Genomic DNA, 16214 nt, shown 5'->3' with positions numbered 1-16214 from the left:
CAGGTGCTTTGGCAGACACCTGCCCGGGACAAGCCCGTGGGGTTTAAAGCACATGGAAGTTAAAGAAAAAAAACCTCACTTTGGGTCAAAGCTCTGCTGAAGCTGCTGCTTCTAACAGGGTCGGTGCTGTGCACGGCCCAGTACCCACGGCCATGCAAGGTTCAGGCTGCAGCTGTGCAGTGAAAACCAGGGGAGAGTTCCTGATCCATCTTTTTTCCCCCTCCCAAGCTAGCGCAGCGGTTTTCTCAGCACCTCGAGCTGGACGAGGGCAGCTCGCGCTGTGAAGCCGACGCTCAGCAGCTGGACGCAGCAGTTTGAAACACGGAGCAGGGCTTGAAAACCCGCCTGTCCCCACGTGCCCACATCCCGGTTGAAGGGCAGCTCTCGACCGACCCACGGTACCGACGCTGCGGGGACAGACCCGTCACAAAGCACCTGAAAACCCGCACGTCCTTCAAAGTGTGTCGAAGCCAGGGTGGGAGCTGGTTTTTCAAGGGAGGGGAAAAGGTCTCCTCTTTGTATATCCTCTTTACAAACAGCTTTAGAGGCTTTTCTGCATAATGATCCGAAAGGGACCGTGCAAGTCCAGCCCGAGCGGCACTGCTGTTACCGAGAAATCCCTTTGTCCATTAAAAATATTACATGGACCCAAGCAGCATGAAACTCGCCTTTGTGCGAAAGCCTGCTTTTTAAGTTAAGCCTTTTGAAGTTTAAGCCAAAAGGGTTTAACAACAAGCACTACCATTTGAGCTTTTTTGGCCCTAATTTTAATACACTTGGAGGTGGAAGGCAGGTGCTCAGACGCCTCGGAAAATCCCGGCTTTCCGCAGGCAGTTTGAATGACTAACGTGCAATTAAACCACCTTGACCCCACGCAAGGCAGCGCAGCCGCCTCCGAGCCGGCGTCACTGCGAACCTGCTGCATCGTCCTCGCTCCTGGCCGGGTCCCCTCAGCCTCCGGCAGAGGGGTTTGTCTGCTCCCCCCTGTTGTCACCTGCTGCATCAGGACCAATTCCGTCCCCTTTGAGGGATGAAGGACGGAGCTGGACACTGCTCTCGAGGAGGACACACTTCCATGATGAATTTCCCCTCGTTCACCTACAATTAGCAACCTAAATCAGCAAATCATGTCCACAGCTAAGCATCCCCGGGGAAAATGTCACTTGTTATGGTGAAATGGCCAGAGCTGCTTTTGGGAAATACCTTACAAGCTATTTATAGTTCAAAAAAACCTATTAAGAAAACTAGGAATGCACTTCCCCTGCAATCCAAGCCATGTGTAAAAAGCAGGAGTTAAGTAAGTCCTTCACTTTTCTGCCTACGAGGCCAGGTTTCTTTCCAAGAAACCTGCATCACCTCGACCAGGCAGTGTCCGAGATGCACGAGTTTCAGACATGAAAATTAAAGATGTTGTATCAGTTCAATTACATCCTAAAAAACGCTCTCTAGCCTTAAGAGGAATCTATGCACGGTGTTGCCGTACACAGTGTGAGACTCTCCGATACAGCATCAGAGTATTTTCAAAAAAGGCTAGAGGTGCAAGAGGTCAGATATAAATCATTTTTCACCATAATAACAATAATGGTAATAATAATAATACAACTTCATTTGGTAGAACTCCAACTTGCTGTGCCATGAACAGGTCACAATCCATAAACCTCTAGTGATGCTGCTTAAAACATGGTCCCTCACATACCGTGTCTCAGAAACGCCATCACCGCCGATGCTTTCGTGAGCTCCGGCCAGGCGCGCGGCTTGCGTTGCAATCCACCCTTCCCTAAGCGAAGAGAGAAACCGCACCGAACGTGCCCGTTACCTGCCTCGGCAGCTGAAGACAGGAGACAGATTTTTGAAAAAAAAATTATTTTATTGGAACTCATCTGAACATCAGATATACCTGGTGTTGGTTAGCAAGAACCGTTTGTACATTTGATATTGATGGTGCCAAAAACCCAAACAGCGACTGACTGGATGAGATGGAAAGTTAAAAAAAAAAGAAAATAAAATGTCGGAGAGGTTAAAATGTGAACAGAAAGCAGAAAAATCAGCCAGTCTAAGATTCAGTGTGAAGGCAAAAGTATTTCCTGATAAAACAGAATCCTTTTACAAAATATAAATTTTGTAAGAAAAACATAGAGAGGGAGAGAGAGAGACAGAGGGGAAAGGAAAAAATAAAGATTAGCAGGACAGAGATGCAGAAGCTTACACTGCCCAAATGGCATTAAAACCTAGCTAGTAACCTCACCATAAATGAAACATGCTGGAATACACCGTGCTCCACCCCCCACGTAGATGACTTGGGAAGAGTAACGAGGAAGCTCCCCAGCGAGCGCTGCACTAGGTTATTCCAGAAGGGCCAAGCTGTCTCACATCGGATGTTGGAAAAAAAAAAAGAAACACTAATGCAGCAGAGGTAAATAACGACAGTCTGATCAGCGCCCGGGGCAGCGGCTCGCCTCCCCGCCGGACGCGGTTTGGCTCCCGCAGGGAGGCGAGGACTCGGGGAACGCCTGCTCACCTGTTCTTCCTACCAATGCAGGTGGGGGGGAGGGATAAAACATTTAAAATCTAGTCTATTTTAAAACAATAGCATGCAATACAGGCCTCCAGGGGAAACCTGCGCTGTTCCCTTTATTAGAAACTGGCCTAATGGTCTAGACAGCGGCTGCAGCCGTCTCGAGGTTTTTGGCTGCGCAGGGTGGGTCTGGGCTAGCGCAGCACAATGACAATTCTGAAGCAGGTTCCTCGGGTGCGAAAGCCTTCAGGAAAATCATTGTTGAGCTGCTTTCGAGGGGATCTGAGGCCTTTAAGATTTAAAAATAAACCAGCAGTCTGTACATTTTGGGTTTTTTTGGTTCAGTACAAATGGAATAAATTTGGCTGCTTATACACTGTCAGTAAGTCTCAGATTTCAGAGCAGAGGGAGAGATGAAACAAACTTGTTTTGGGCACCTATTGGTAACAAAACTTTGTCCCTGCTTAACTCTCTGCCATCCCTCAGGAAGTGGAAAGCACATGTTTAGGTAGTGTAAGCCTTTTTCCTTTTATTTAGAATACCCTCTTTGTTTAAACAATATTCCCCCCCCAGATACAAAGTTCGGCCAGTAAAGATTACATGGAAACTGGAACACGCATCGTATGGAATACAAGATGCACTGGATGAGGAAGTTTAAAAACTTTCCGAGCGAAAAGTAGAACAAAGAAAAAAAAGTCTCCTAACATTTTCCCAAAGGTTTCACTCTCCTGTCACACACACTCTCCAAATGACAGCTAGCAAATTCAACTCTGCAAAAGAAAACAGAGCCACGTCAATCGAGAGGAGAGAAAACAAGCCTTGAGGACACAAACCGCACCTTGGCCTGGGAGGAGCGATAGGTCCGGGGCAGCTGCGACCTCCGGCTCCTGCCTCCACTCACCTATGTTAGCTTCTTGGCTTTGTTGTAGAGCGAATCCACTACTTTACTCATATTCTGAATAGTCTCGAGGGCAGCTTCATAAGTTTTGTCTACAGGGGGTTCGTCGAAGATGATCAGGACTCCCTCGCCTTGGTCAAGGATGCCTGCGGACACAGAGCTGTGGTTACCAGTGTAACGCTCGACAGATCACATCTTCCAGGAAGCAGGAATTTAGAGATCTACCCAGCAAACGGCCCGTCAGCTGCACTGGGTTTGGAAGGGGCGCACGTGTTGTACTGGACTGGCTGACTGATTTTTGTCTGGACTGCATTAGCAGTAGCTTATCCAGAAAAAAACACGTCCTGGAGTGGGGCCCGAGAAGACATCCAGGAGATGCTTATGCCTGCACATTCCCTAACAGCTACCTTCCTCCTCGAGGCCCCTGTGCCCAGCAGGATGGCTCAGCACAACACTGGAGCAAGGCAAGAAAGAAGCCATTTTATAATTAAACTATTTCCAGGTGCCAGATGGGCACTGCAGCTGGGTTCTGTAATTTCTGAGCAATTCTCTAACCAATACATCTCGTTCAGCCATTCATCTTGCTCAGCTAGATCAAGAGGGCTTTCTAAATCGCCACTAGGGACAATGTAAACAAGAACAGAGCTGTTTCCCTGAGGGCTTATTAGGGAAGCAGCTTCCTGTGGTCCCAGAGAAACCCAAACCAATCAATTGGGCTGCGTGGGTGCACCCCACCAACACACAAAACGCTCTTGACACTCATCAGCTGGGAAAGGTGACCACATACTCCAGTAAACTCCAAGGCAGAAGAGTGCATCTTTGCTAGATAGCTCACCAGTGGGGCTTGCAACTGTCCTTGGATGCAGCCGCAGCAAGTAAAGGCTTAAGTGTGGTTTCTGATTTGTGAGAAGTTAAGCCTCGAGCTTAATGAGGGCAGATGGAAGGAGCAATAGGAACAGCCTTCATGACAACAGGGTAACAAATAAACCCGCCGCTCACTACTCTTCCCGTAGTGCCTGTTAACCTGCACGTCTGCCATCTGAAGCAGAGCGGTCTAAGAAGGACGCTCGAAGGCACAGTGATAAAGCGGAGTCTATCCACAGCTTGCTTACGACTTGGCCTTGGGCAGCAAAGCAGTCAAGACTAAAGGATGCGGAGACTCACCATGAAATTTCTTGTCCAAGATCATTTGTGAGAGTTTCCTTTCTACCTCAGCCTGAAATTGAAGCAGAAAAATTAAAAGTCTCCCGGAACTATATAAAGAAATGTGAATTTTACTACTCCACACTCAACAGCCCTGGCGGGATATAAGCACTGCTTAAAAGCAGCTATTTTATCACTGGACATGATGTCAGGACAGATCTCTCCTTGCACGCTGCTTTGATATTACCATACGCTTTAGATGACATCAGAAATGAAGCAGTAGCTTTTAATGACGAGAGTACCAGGATGTCTTGCCCTCTTGTTCCACAGAGGACGGTGTATCCCTCATTTCATACAGGCATTACTCATTAGGGGATCTGGAGCACTCCAGCTTGGTTCAGCAAATATTTAGCCAAGTGTTGGCCAAGCTTTGTTTAAGCCACTCAGTACCGAGCTGACCTCCTGCCCAGAGCCAGGCAAGGCCCCACAGGAGTCAGCTCCTCTTCTGCTCCTTGGACAGAGGACACACAGCTGCAGTTAAGAAACAGCTGCAGCCCAGCTTTTACTCAAACTATTAAGCATGTGTTAAACACCAAGGGCTAGACTAGGAAAAGACTGCACAGGTAGAAAAGGAGGATAGATAATGCAACGACCATAAAGGCCGAGGCTCAGGACACTTCCAAACCTCCAGCCTTAATGGCAATACAGGACAAAAGCACTTCGGGATGCAATTGGCTGGGACTACAGTGGATTTTCCTAAAACTTAATCTGGTTGGGATTATCTGTAAAGCAGTTATTGCAATAGTCAACGTGACATATGCATCCCTAATGAAACTTCAATCAAAGTGATTAGGTGGATCCTGTATCTTAGGATAAGGATAAGAAAGATTCCTCTGGGGACGCTCACAAGGATTAAACACAGGTCAACAGGGAAGACTTGTGACATATGCATCCCTAATGAAACTTCAATCAAAGTGATTAGGTGGATCCTGTATCTTAGGATAAGAAAGATTCCTCTGGGCACGCTCACAAGGATTAAACACAGGTCAACGGGGAAGACTGAGCTGGTCACGACATGAGCTGTTACTACAGCAGAGGAAAATCTGTCTCCAATAAAAAGCAAGTGCTAACACAGGGAGTAAAACCCACGTGAAGGAAGGCGAAGTTACAGCAAAGTCTTAGTGCAGAGGAAGCCTGTCCGATGACTCCTGGAAACCGTCTGTGTTAAAGTTCAGTTCCCAAGAGTGATATTTGCCTGTAAATGCTGTGGAGCTGACTGTCAGGTTTAATAGCCCACATTTATTTCCCAGTGGCAAATGCCATTTGACCTCAATTCCTTTGCCCTCTTAAGATGTGCCTGTGATTTCTAGTGATGTTCTTACCTTTGAGAGCTTGATGAGGCTGGATATGTGTTCAATCTATAAGAGAGACCAAGAGTTAAGTAAATCCTTAGCTGTACTTTTGACATGCAACACGGAGGTCTGGGGCTCTTCCAAGGAACAGCTCAAGGGTCTGTAAACGCTCTGGCCTAAAAATCTCCAATGGCTTTCTCTGCTTTGCAGCTTCACGTCCTTCAGATTTCACATCCAATTTTAACTGAAGATGGACTAGACACCTAAAGCCATTTCATTCTGAAACATGAAATAACATTTCTTCTCCAAGATTATTGCAGCTTTACCCACACCCTGTCAGAGCCCTTAAAAAGCCAAACACTGTTACCTTCAGAGATAAAAGCACGTCCACCTTTCAGTGTGCGTAAGTGAAACAGGTGGAAAGGGCAATGACGCTGGAAAGTGGTTTTCCAAAGTTCCCCTCAGCCCCCTCCTTATCATTTTTCAGCTGAACACGATGAACCCTGAGCTCTGGAATTGCTGAGCAGCTCTGAGTAAGAAGTACTCTGTGTGGGAACAAGTCCCTCACCCACCAACAGCAGGAGACAGAGGTATCAGCACGTCGGTGTGCTTGCTGGAAACATTTACCTGTACTCTGGAGAAGGGTTCAATGACTCTGATCAGATTCTGTTCCAATAAGTTATCATAGAGCTTAGCCAAGTGAGTGTTTATGATGGGGTCGTCCCTGAGCTCCACCTTATAGTCTGTCAGAGCCTGCGGAAGACACGGTAGGAACAAATAATTCAGATAGCAACAGGTCTCCTGTCCTCAAGGCCCTCTGAGTATGAAGTAGTCTTCCCTCCCTGCCCAGCAAAGTATCAGTGGTTAATCCAATCTAATAACTTAGCTAAAAGGCCAGGAGGTCACGACAGCCTAGCAGCCTTTCAAGCACCATGCAGCAAGCATCTTTCATCTTTCAACTGCTGGAGCTTAGCAAGCCAGAATCTCTGGTTTACACTCAGGAGACAGTATGACAGGATTGTTCCCCGACGTGGGAATCCTCTCCGTTATCTCTGTGGTGTTCTTGCTGAAGCCAGGAAAAGTTTTAGGAAGATATACATCCCAATGAACAGCACCAAAAGTACAGGAAACTGTTTGAGTTCACTCTCCAAAAAAAAGGGAAAAACTAGTTTCAAGCAAGCTATTACTCCCCATGCTGCGAAAACCAAACCGGTTGATTATTGCGGGGTATTTGCTTGATGCACTGTTGCTTTCTATGAATGTTTTTACGGTTTCCTGCTGTGGGATGTAGCAGCTCCTACAACTTTCCAAAACTGGCATTTCTGAATGTTTTGTCAAGCCAGGCCCCATTTTTTGTCTGTCTCCTGACTCACCTTTTCAAAATCTGCCAGCGATCGGTTCTTACTGGCCTGTGCCACACATTTTAGTGCTTCTGTCTGGAGAGAAAGAAAACGAGAGTAGGTTATTTTTCTGGATTCTCCTCTCAGTGCTATTATGCTATTAAGCACTGAAAATCTGCTTAAGCAACAAAGCAGGAACGTTCCTTTTGCTACAAAGCCATGTCAGTGTTACTTGCACACAGGCAGAGTAAGAACAGCCGCTAATAAGGAGAACACGCAGAACAGCTGCAGGACACAGCATGAAATCAGCTTCAGGGAAACAAAGAACTCAAGTTTTGCAAGGTTTGAGAACACCAGCTGCAGTTCCTATCAGGTTGCAGGTTGGGAGCAAGTTTGATACAATTTTTAAGGAAAGTGCACATTTTGGCACCTGCTTAATGAACGTGGCCATTTTCAGCCCTTAAGCTGTGTTTCTGCCCTTCGGCACGCCACACTGCCCTGCCGAGCGACAGAAGCACGGCAGAAGTCCTACGGATACCCTACCGTGGACAGAAAATGTTTCTTGTCTACCCCGCAGCTGCTGAAACAAAGCAAGAGACTCAGCCACAACCAAACTACCATATTTATACCAAACAGAATAGTAACACCACTAGAAGAACAGTTTCCAAGTGGTGAGAGGCACAAGCAGGACAGCCCAGTGGCTCTGGTGCACAAGGCTCAGGCTTCTGCTACCATCTCTCCCACCGAGCTGTCCCCCAAGGTCGCCCACTTTCTCTCTGCTCCCTAAGCTCAGATTCCACAGCTGCTGCAGGAACTTGTGATCACCGCTGTCTCAGGAGGACAGTGCAGGGAACAGCTGAGATTTCCTCCACAGCAGACCGCCCTCCTGCTCTGAAAAGGGGCCTCCAACCCAGCTGTCACTGAGGGGAAGGGGATGAAGCAGGACCAGGGCTGCCCTTCATGATCCAGCAGGGATAACACAGGGATATTCCCCACTTCAGACTCTTTTCTATGCACATATGCTCACTGACTTCCTCTAGTAAATAGCTTCCCCAATCCTCTGTGAGGCTGCTGCGTCAAAGTAAATAGCTGGATGACCAAAGCCACCGAGGACATCAGCGTGTAAGCCTGGCTCAGACCCTGGCACGCTTGGCTTTTGGCCCTGTACTTTATATAAGCATCCCTGGATTTAATACGGGGGTGGCATTCACAGACTGGCAAGTTAACATGTTAGAATAAACAGTTGATTTAACAACTCCCCAGCTGCTTGGCTTCCACCTTACTCATCTAGGTCTCAAGCTGCTCAGCCACACTGCTATGAATGGATTTTCAGGACTTGCTACAACACCAGTATAAACAACGAATAACTTGGATTTAAATACATCAGATCCATGGCTGCTGAGCAGTTGATGAGGGTTGAGACATGAATACCTTACGGCATTAGGCATTTAGTAGCTCATGAAGAAAGCAGGGAGGAGAAAAACAGAGAAAATGAAGCAAGCAGGCCAGATTCTCAGGTGGTGAAAATCACTGTATTCCCTTTGAAGGCAATTGACTTATGGTAATTACTTATGGTAATTTAATCAGTTCTGGATCTCATTCAGGACACTCAGAAGTGAGGAGTATTTTGGTACGAAAAGACCAAAGTATTTGACAAAAAGAATAACACAATATTCTCAGAGATAATAGGAAGATAGAAAGGATTAAGTTTCTATACCTGTCTTCCTGCATACCGCAGAGCAAGCTTTCCACTCACTAATGCTTGCACATCTTCTGGGCTAGAGAGGGGAGGGAAGGGAAGAGAGCATTTATTCAACAACATGGTCAGCTTAAATCTAACTGTGCCTCAAAAATTCCCAACTGCTAGCAAATTACTACAATTCAAATAACATTGTATCAGAAGCATTGATTAGGTCATAAAGAAAGAGAAACAGCAAAGCTTGTCTGCTTGAGTTCTTTCGTTAGTTTAGAGTCTTATAAAGGAAAAGCCTTTCCCATTTAAATGTAGGAAGTGTTCTTCACAGAACCATTTGTCACGTACATGTTCAGCATGATTTTGCACAGCAACATGTATTTCAATGCAGTGATGGCTTTTGGGTTGTCAATTGAATCATATCCCTCAAACGCCTCGTAAAAATATGAATAGGCTGTTTTCCAGTCCTTCTCTTCTGCTGCATGGATAATACCTGTGAGAGGAACAAACAGGCTGGCATCAGAATTAATTCAGAATGTGACTGGAAGAGGACAAAACAATTTGGTTTCTCAGTGCTTTATCTGGTACTTCAGTACAGGGAACCCTTTCTTTCTAGCAGAAGAACATCCATGCCCTCTCTTAAGGGGACATGTTAAGAAAGACAAGTTTGGGGCACTTCAGGTAAGTGCCTGCAAATTAGGTCAGTAACAACGTTACAGTGTACATTACATGGTGTAATGCTGTAGTGCCTAGGGAGGTTACAGACCCTGCACCACTGGAGGTTTTCAAAAACAAGCTGAAAAAACATGTGTCAGGAATGATGTAATTATAGCTGATCCTGCCTTGAGGCAGCTGGGCAGACTGGTAGGTATCTTGAGGTCCCACCTCGCATCATTTTCTATGATTCACTCAGGAAAGAACAAATATCAGTCAAGGGATGCATCATGATGAGTCCTAGACCTTCCCCTTCTCCTGAAGGGCTTTACCTGACTGCATGTCTAACGCTGCTTGCAGCTTAGGTGGACAGTAGATTGCGTTGGCTGTAGTCCGTGCAGAGGTTAAGGCTGCTCTTGCTTTTGGCAGATTGCTCAGGGCATGGTAAGTCTTACTTTCTAACAGCTGCACTTCCACCAGCAACGCCTTGTCATCCATCTTTTTCAATTCCCGAAGAAGCTGGGAGCCTAGCAGCGGGGAAGAACAAGAACCTTTGTAACCTGCTCTGCATCTGCTATCAACGACTTCACAAACCAAGCTTTTCCAGATGACACCCTTCTTCCCCCACAGCAGTACTGGCTTTGAGGAAGGGAGGCTAGGCTTACACAACCTGTTCTTCCAAGAAGGAACAAAGGAGAGGAAATAATAGTAGGTCAGTGTCAGTCCACAGTTGGAGAAGAATGAACCAGTTCTGTGTTAGAGGTGGAAGAGGGCAGCGAGAATACTTGGGTGTGTGGACAGCGTGTCTCTGCCACCTCATCATGGGCAGCAGACACTCAGCAGAAAGTCAAGGATGGGTTGTGCAGTTCAGATGGTCACTCTGGTACCCCTTCCCCAGATGACAGCGTGATTTACCACTCACATTCAGAGCTCCGAGCAAACCTGAAGTACTGCCCGTTCCTGCATCATTCCCCTAGGGTGAGACCTGAGGATTTTCAAGCAACTCCTAAGAATATGGGATGAGGAAGGAACGTTTTAAGCACGAGACATCTACAGATCAAATTTAGGAGGTAGGAATGGACAGCCTAAGAAATGCCTAGATAAACTGTCACATTAAAGCCTTGTGAGGACAGAAAGAGCCAGCCTTAACGGAAACTTTTCCCCTTCTTTACCCCCACTGCGAACTAAAGAGTTAACTTAGGGCAAGCTGAGATGAGAACTTCATCCTCACTTGCTGTGCTTAGAAGCTGAAAACCACAGCTGAAACTGCATAAATAGGTGGAAGAGAATGGACTCTCCCTAGAAACATCCCGCAGAGACTCTCTGCTTGCACCTACTCCCCACAGCCACGGACATAACCATGTCTTGGCCAGCCACACAGAAATGCTAGCGCACAACGCTGACATCTCAATAGAGCTTTCAGAGAGGCTGTCTTACAGGTACAGGCCTTCACAACTCCCTAAGCTGTAGCACCATCATTAATTAACTTAATTAAGCATAGCTTTGGAGTGTGGACTCTGATCAGTTTAAACCTGAGTTCATTACATATCATATGCAAACTAATTCTAACTTGATCTTGAATTCCACGTATCAGAGCACTTAACATAACTTGACATTCTGATCAGATACAAGTCACCCAGGTGACTCTGGACATGACACATGCTCTTGCCACCACACTGTTTAAGGAGTTACGGGTCCCTGGTGAGGAATCACCACCGCCCGGCTGAGCACTTCTGACCGTGTCAGTGCAGTCATCCCCCAGCCCTGCTCACACCCACGCGCTGAGCTGGCAGAGCGGGCTGTACAAATACCCTTTAGCCAGCTTAAACCTCATCTTACATTACTGCAGTCATTTGCAAAATGAGCATTTGGAAAGCACCAAAGGGAGCTGGGCCGTGTAAGATGACCTGCTTTACTCTGCTTTGTAGCAGAGTAGAGGAGTTCACATGGTTAATTACCATATCTCAGGTGGTGCAGAAGCAAATTCTTAAAGCCTTTACACTGCTTGTCTAATTACATCCTTAGAGGTTTGCCATTTCCCGGCACTACTACTGCTTTTATTGAGGCCGTATCTGAGCAAACTGAAGAAAGCTGGTTTTTCCCTTCAGTCTCTCTGACCACAGCAGCGTACTACGTATGTTCCAGCAGGAGCCAAAACCTGATGGCCTTCAACTGGATACAGCTCGTCTTTGCTTCCAAAATTATTTGAAATGAACAAATGGTGAGAACAAAGAGATCTCTTATCACCAAGTTATAGTAAAAGACGGCAGATCTGGTACAGCCCTGAGAAATTAATGCCTAAGTCCTACAAAACTTATCAAAGAGCATGACGTAGTGATCATTTTCCTCGTCAGCCTCAAGACTAATTTCAAAGCAAAGAACTACTACCACCACCTAGTGGGAGGCTTACCTAGCTGCAGTGCTTCTTGGTACCTCTTGGTATCGAAGTACAAAGAGACCAGCCTCGCCTGGAGAACAGAAAAGGAACTGCTGTGAGGAAAGCCAGAGAAAGGTAGTACAGATTTATTTTGTAAAATGAAACTTCATATTCTTATCGGCACAGACTTCACTAAATTAGTTTGCATTTGCTACCTCATACGGTCCAATTCTGCAAGATCTACCATTTGGAAGACCGGCTAGATCTAAACACACCCGGTAAAATCTTGCCTTCAAGGAGAGTCACAAACTTTAGTGTAATTGTTATCGCCTGTCCATTACACGTGCAAAGATCTGGACAACACACTACAAGTTCTCTGCTTTTATAGGTATTAAATCTGATAAAGGGAAGACGCTATCACACAGGTTTGGGATCCGCAATGTAACATACCTCCAGAGCCTGGCGTAGGAAAGTCCTCTTCTCTGATTTGGCCCATTCAATACACTCTAAACACAGGTCAACCTTAAAGGGAGCAGAAAGAAATTTGTAAAGCCTTCTGCTGCCCCTCTTTAAAACAGCAGTATGGTTCAATCATTTCCTACAAAGCAACAAAAATACAACAAAGCCTGAATCTCCACAATGTAGTTTAAGAAAATAAGTCATTCCTGTCTGAACAGCAGCATTGCTAAACATCAAATTAGCTTTACTTTAAAATGAGCCTGGAGATTAGCCTTCATCATTAGTGCCCACCCCAAATGTCTCTGAACAACACCTTTAATATTACCAGGGTAAAGCGTAGTTCACCATTGATGAGAACCTCAGCTCAACAGTGGAAGGTTAAGCGACTTCTCTTCGACAAGGACACGCTGGTAACCACACACGATACGCTTTAGCCTCAGGCTGCATCACGTTGACACCAGAGTTTAAAACTCACAGAAATGTTGCACAAAATGATAGAGAACAGCTACAGTTTGTGCCACATATTTTCATATTCTATTTGCTAGATTAACTTCCTGCACTTTGTAACAATGTTCACAGTATTATACTACTTATACCACATATAGCAGGAGAAAGTAAAGTTCAGAAGGCAAACTAAGGTTTACTTTAAGCTTTAGCCATCACAAAAAAAACCCCAACAGACCACCTTTTTTGATTCCTTTTCTAATGCATTTGGCTTCCAATAACTTTTTCTGACCACCAGGGACAATCCTCCCACACTGGAATATGAAAATAAAGATTTGGCTTCCAAAGTTTCACCAGTAAAAATTACTGCTGAAATCCTAACAGCATTTCTTAAACAGCTGTGTTTTTGTTTGAAATAAAAACATCTGGGTACACGAGAACTGATTCTGCCTTAGGGCGAGGGATGAACTAAAAGACTTTGAGGTCCCTTCCAGAATGTTTTGCACCATTTCATTTAGCCATAGAGAGAACTGTATTTTCAACTGCTCTAGAAAGAAAGGAAAATGAAGTGCACGTGTTTTAGGGCCTAAATATGTCAGACCATGTGTGTCCTTTAGCAGTATAAAGCAACAGAGGTGCTGGGCTCCACTATTTACAACGAAGTCAGGTGCCAGGAGCCAGTCAGTAAGCGACACTATCACTTCAAAGCAGAGTAAAAGAACCCAATGGCTTCTCGTATTTTTAAGACTGCCGAGATTTCCTTGACAAATAAAGCAGTCATGTTCCACCCCAATTAGAAGAGAGTGTCGATTTAGTACTGGCCAATAATACACAATAAGTCACGCTGAGGTGCTAGGCTCAGGACTGCCTTTTCCCAAAATCTCTGGATCGCAGCTCTTTCTGGAGCAGCTCTGCAGCTGTACTACACTGCAAGACTTGTCAGCTCCTCGTCACCGCTTATCAAACGGGGACATTTTATGAAAAGCCATTATGAAGTTGCAATTTATTGCACAGCAATAGCTGGAGCATTAGGAGCTGGAGAAATCTCTAATTTCATTGCTTTACTGAACTCCTGGGAGTCTTCTTAATATACGTTACACCAAGGAAGCAAATGTCCCTCTGAACGTTTCTGAGGCACTGAAAGTATTCAGGATTACTGCATCAAGAACCTCACAGGTTAGGTTTTGGGTTTGGCTTCTGAATATGCTTGAAAGTGAATGTTTGGACTAACTGGGCTGTATTTCCATTATGTTACTCCTGTTCTTTTGGGATTGGATCCAAATATTGTCATTTATATCAAGTTACCTTTAGAAAGGGTCTGAAGCCATTCATTTTCCCCCCTTTAGAGGTTCCCTTCTCACCTGTACATCCCACCACGCTTCCCTTAATCTCTTCTGTTAAAGCAGAGGGGCAAAAGATTCTGTCTCTCACCGTGTACAGTAACATGACATGCAAGCCACAAGAACTGAACAGCAAACAAAGAACATTTGCTAGATTACCTTAACTACAGGATGATACTTCTGCGCTGATTTGGCTAACGAGAATGCCACCTGCCTCTCAACATGGCAGAACCTCTTCTAGGCTGTAATTTGCCAGTCGCTGTGTGTAGCGTTATGTGGGCTTTGCCCTTAACCTGTTGCTCAGACCCTCCCTTCCTGCCCTTTCCATCCAACTGCTTTGGTGTGCCGGTACAACCTATACTACTGCAGGTCAGCGCCACGCGTAAGCGGCTCCTCATCATTTACATTTACAAAGTTGCTCCTGCCCTTCTCCCAAATAACCAACAAGTCATGTGGATGAAAAAAAAAAAGGAAAAAAAAAAAGAACAAAATCAACTGTATTCTAGGGAGCTAATAAGAATGGAGTAAATCCTAACTGGGGACTACCTTAGACCGAATGGGTTTTCTAGTGAAGAATTTCATCCATTGGAAGTAGTTTACGCTTGGTAGCCGCAAAACTTTTCCCACTCCCACTTCAGGAGTAACTTTCACACCTCAGAAACCCTCTGTAGAGTAAGATGCCCACTGCACTGTGTCCCCACGCAATGCACCTTCATGTCTCCAGTTGAAAGATACCAAGTAATACTCACCATCTAATCCCACCAACTCCCGAACAGACCTTGAACACTCCCTCCTCTAGCTCTGTGCCACCGCACGCTGCCCCCACCTTTCCACTAGACCGAGCTCCCTGGAGCAGGTGCAGCACCTCTCACCTCCCGTACCCCGAACACTAATGGCACTACAAAACACTGCTAATGCTGTACGTCTAACAGCACGCCAAGACAAATCTAAGAAAAATGCCCAGGGTGAGAGTTACTCCTAACCTGCAGCAGGATGAGGCTTGCAGCAAAGCATGGTTATGAGCGAATTAAATTATCTAATGTTTTATTAATCGAATATATCCAAATGCATTAAATTAATGTTTCTTGACATGAATAATTCTTCAGTGCGAAGCAAAGTAGGTCAGATAATGGTGTTACAGGCTTTTGAGGAATGCACTAGTGCTGAAATGTAAGCCTCACCTCCTGTCCTGTTGCTGCCTCCATATCAAGGAACAGATCGAGCAGAGATCGGACTAAGCGGGCTGCCTTTGCTTTGCTGATGGAGTTCAAGAAGGGTCGAACATACTTCAGAAGTCCTCCCAGCTCTGTACACAAGAAAAACCAAATCATGAAATACAACCACACAGCCAAAAGTTACACGGCAGCTGGAGTACCTGACACGTCTACACACAGCAGTATTTATTACACCAAACATTTTATAAGCAGTCTCTCAACATCATTTACAGGAAAAGAGCGATAAACGTCACCTGAAGGAATGCCTTGCAGTAAACACGGGGACTGGCAAAGGTGACTGTTGGGCCCCAGTCTCACCCGCACAGCATACGTTTCCCGTTACTTCAGTTTGCCCAATTATAACACCATTTGTAACTACACTTGCCTCAGGCACGTTTTAAAAATGTAAGCATCTGCTAAATGCTTTGAGATTTTTCTATAAAATGGGCAATAGAGTTTATAGTTTAAGTATATTTTTATTAACTCACAGTTTGACGTTTTAATCTGCCATACCTAGCCAGCCCTAGAATGTCAGATACACCTCGCGCTCCACTGCTGAAAAAATGACATTTCTTAACACTTCAACTACCCACATTACCTAATTAGATCTTACATTACTTAACTAGATTTCTGTTTCTACTAGTCTCCTTACTAGTTTACAGTTATAAAGCTAGTCTCAAGCTACAAAGGAAAAGTCTTTCTTTATGAAGAAACACACTAAAAACGTCATTCCTACACAGCGCAGGAACGCGGCAGTGAACGTCACAGCAGTTTCAGGACTCGGC

At 45.4% G+C, this 16214-nt stretch overlaps 1 protein-coding gene across 1 annotated transcript in view; it reads right to left on the bottom strand.

Annotated features, from left to right (window-relative positions):
* Positions 1-3018: 3018 nt before the first annotated feature.
* PSMD11 (proteasome (prosome, macropain) 26S subunit, non-ATPase, 11) overlaps positions 3019-16214 on the bottom strand; it is a gene marked incomplete at its 5' end in the record, with an annotated part of 17863 nt that continues 4667 nt past the window's right edge. The window contains 12 exons of the mRNA XM_009585877.1: positions 3019-3285; positions 3417-3559; positions 4578-4629; positions 5939-5974; positions 6536-6661; positions 7282-7344; positions 8966-9026; positions 9290-9434; positions 9928-10122; positions 12006-12063; positions 12423-12494; positions 15397-15521. Coding sequence (XP_009584172.1) covers positions 3417-3559; positions 4578-4629; positions 5939-5974; positions 6536-6661; positions 7282-7344; positions 8966-9026; positions 9290-9434; positions 9928-10122; positions 12006-12063; positions 12423-12494; positions 15397-15521 — 1076 coding nt within the window. The remainder of the gene's footprint in view (positions 3286-3416; positions 3560-4577; positions 4630-5938; positions 5975-6535; positions 6662-7281; positions 7345-8965; positions 9027-9289; positions 9435-9927; positions 10123-12005; positions 12064-12422; positions 12495-15396; positions 15522-16214) is intronic.

This window comes from Fulmarus glacialis, unplaced genomic scaffold, assembly GCF_000690835.1.
Source record: "Fulmarus glacialis isolate BGI_N327 unplaced genomic scaffold, ASM69083v1 scaffold6639, whole genome shotgun sequence".
NCBI lineage: Eukaryota > Metazoa > Chordata > Aves > Procellariiformes > Procellariidae > Fulmarus > Fulmarus glacialis.
The sequence above is the reverse complement of the archived record's forward strand: the minus strand, read 5'-3'. Positions and strand labels throughout refer to the sequence as shown.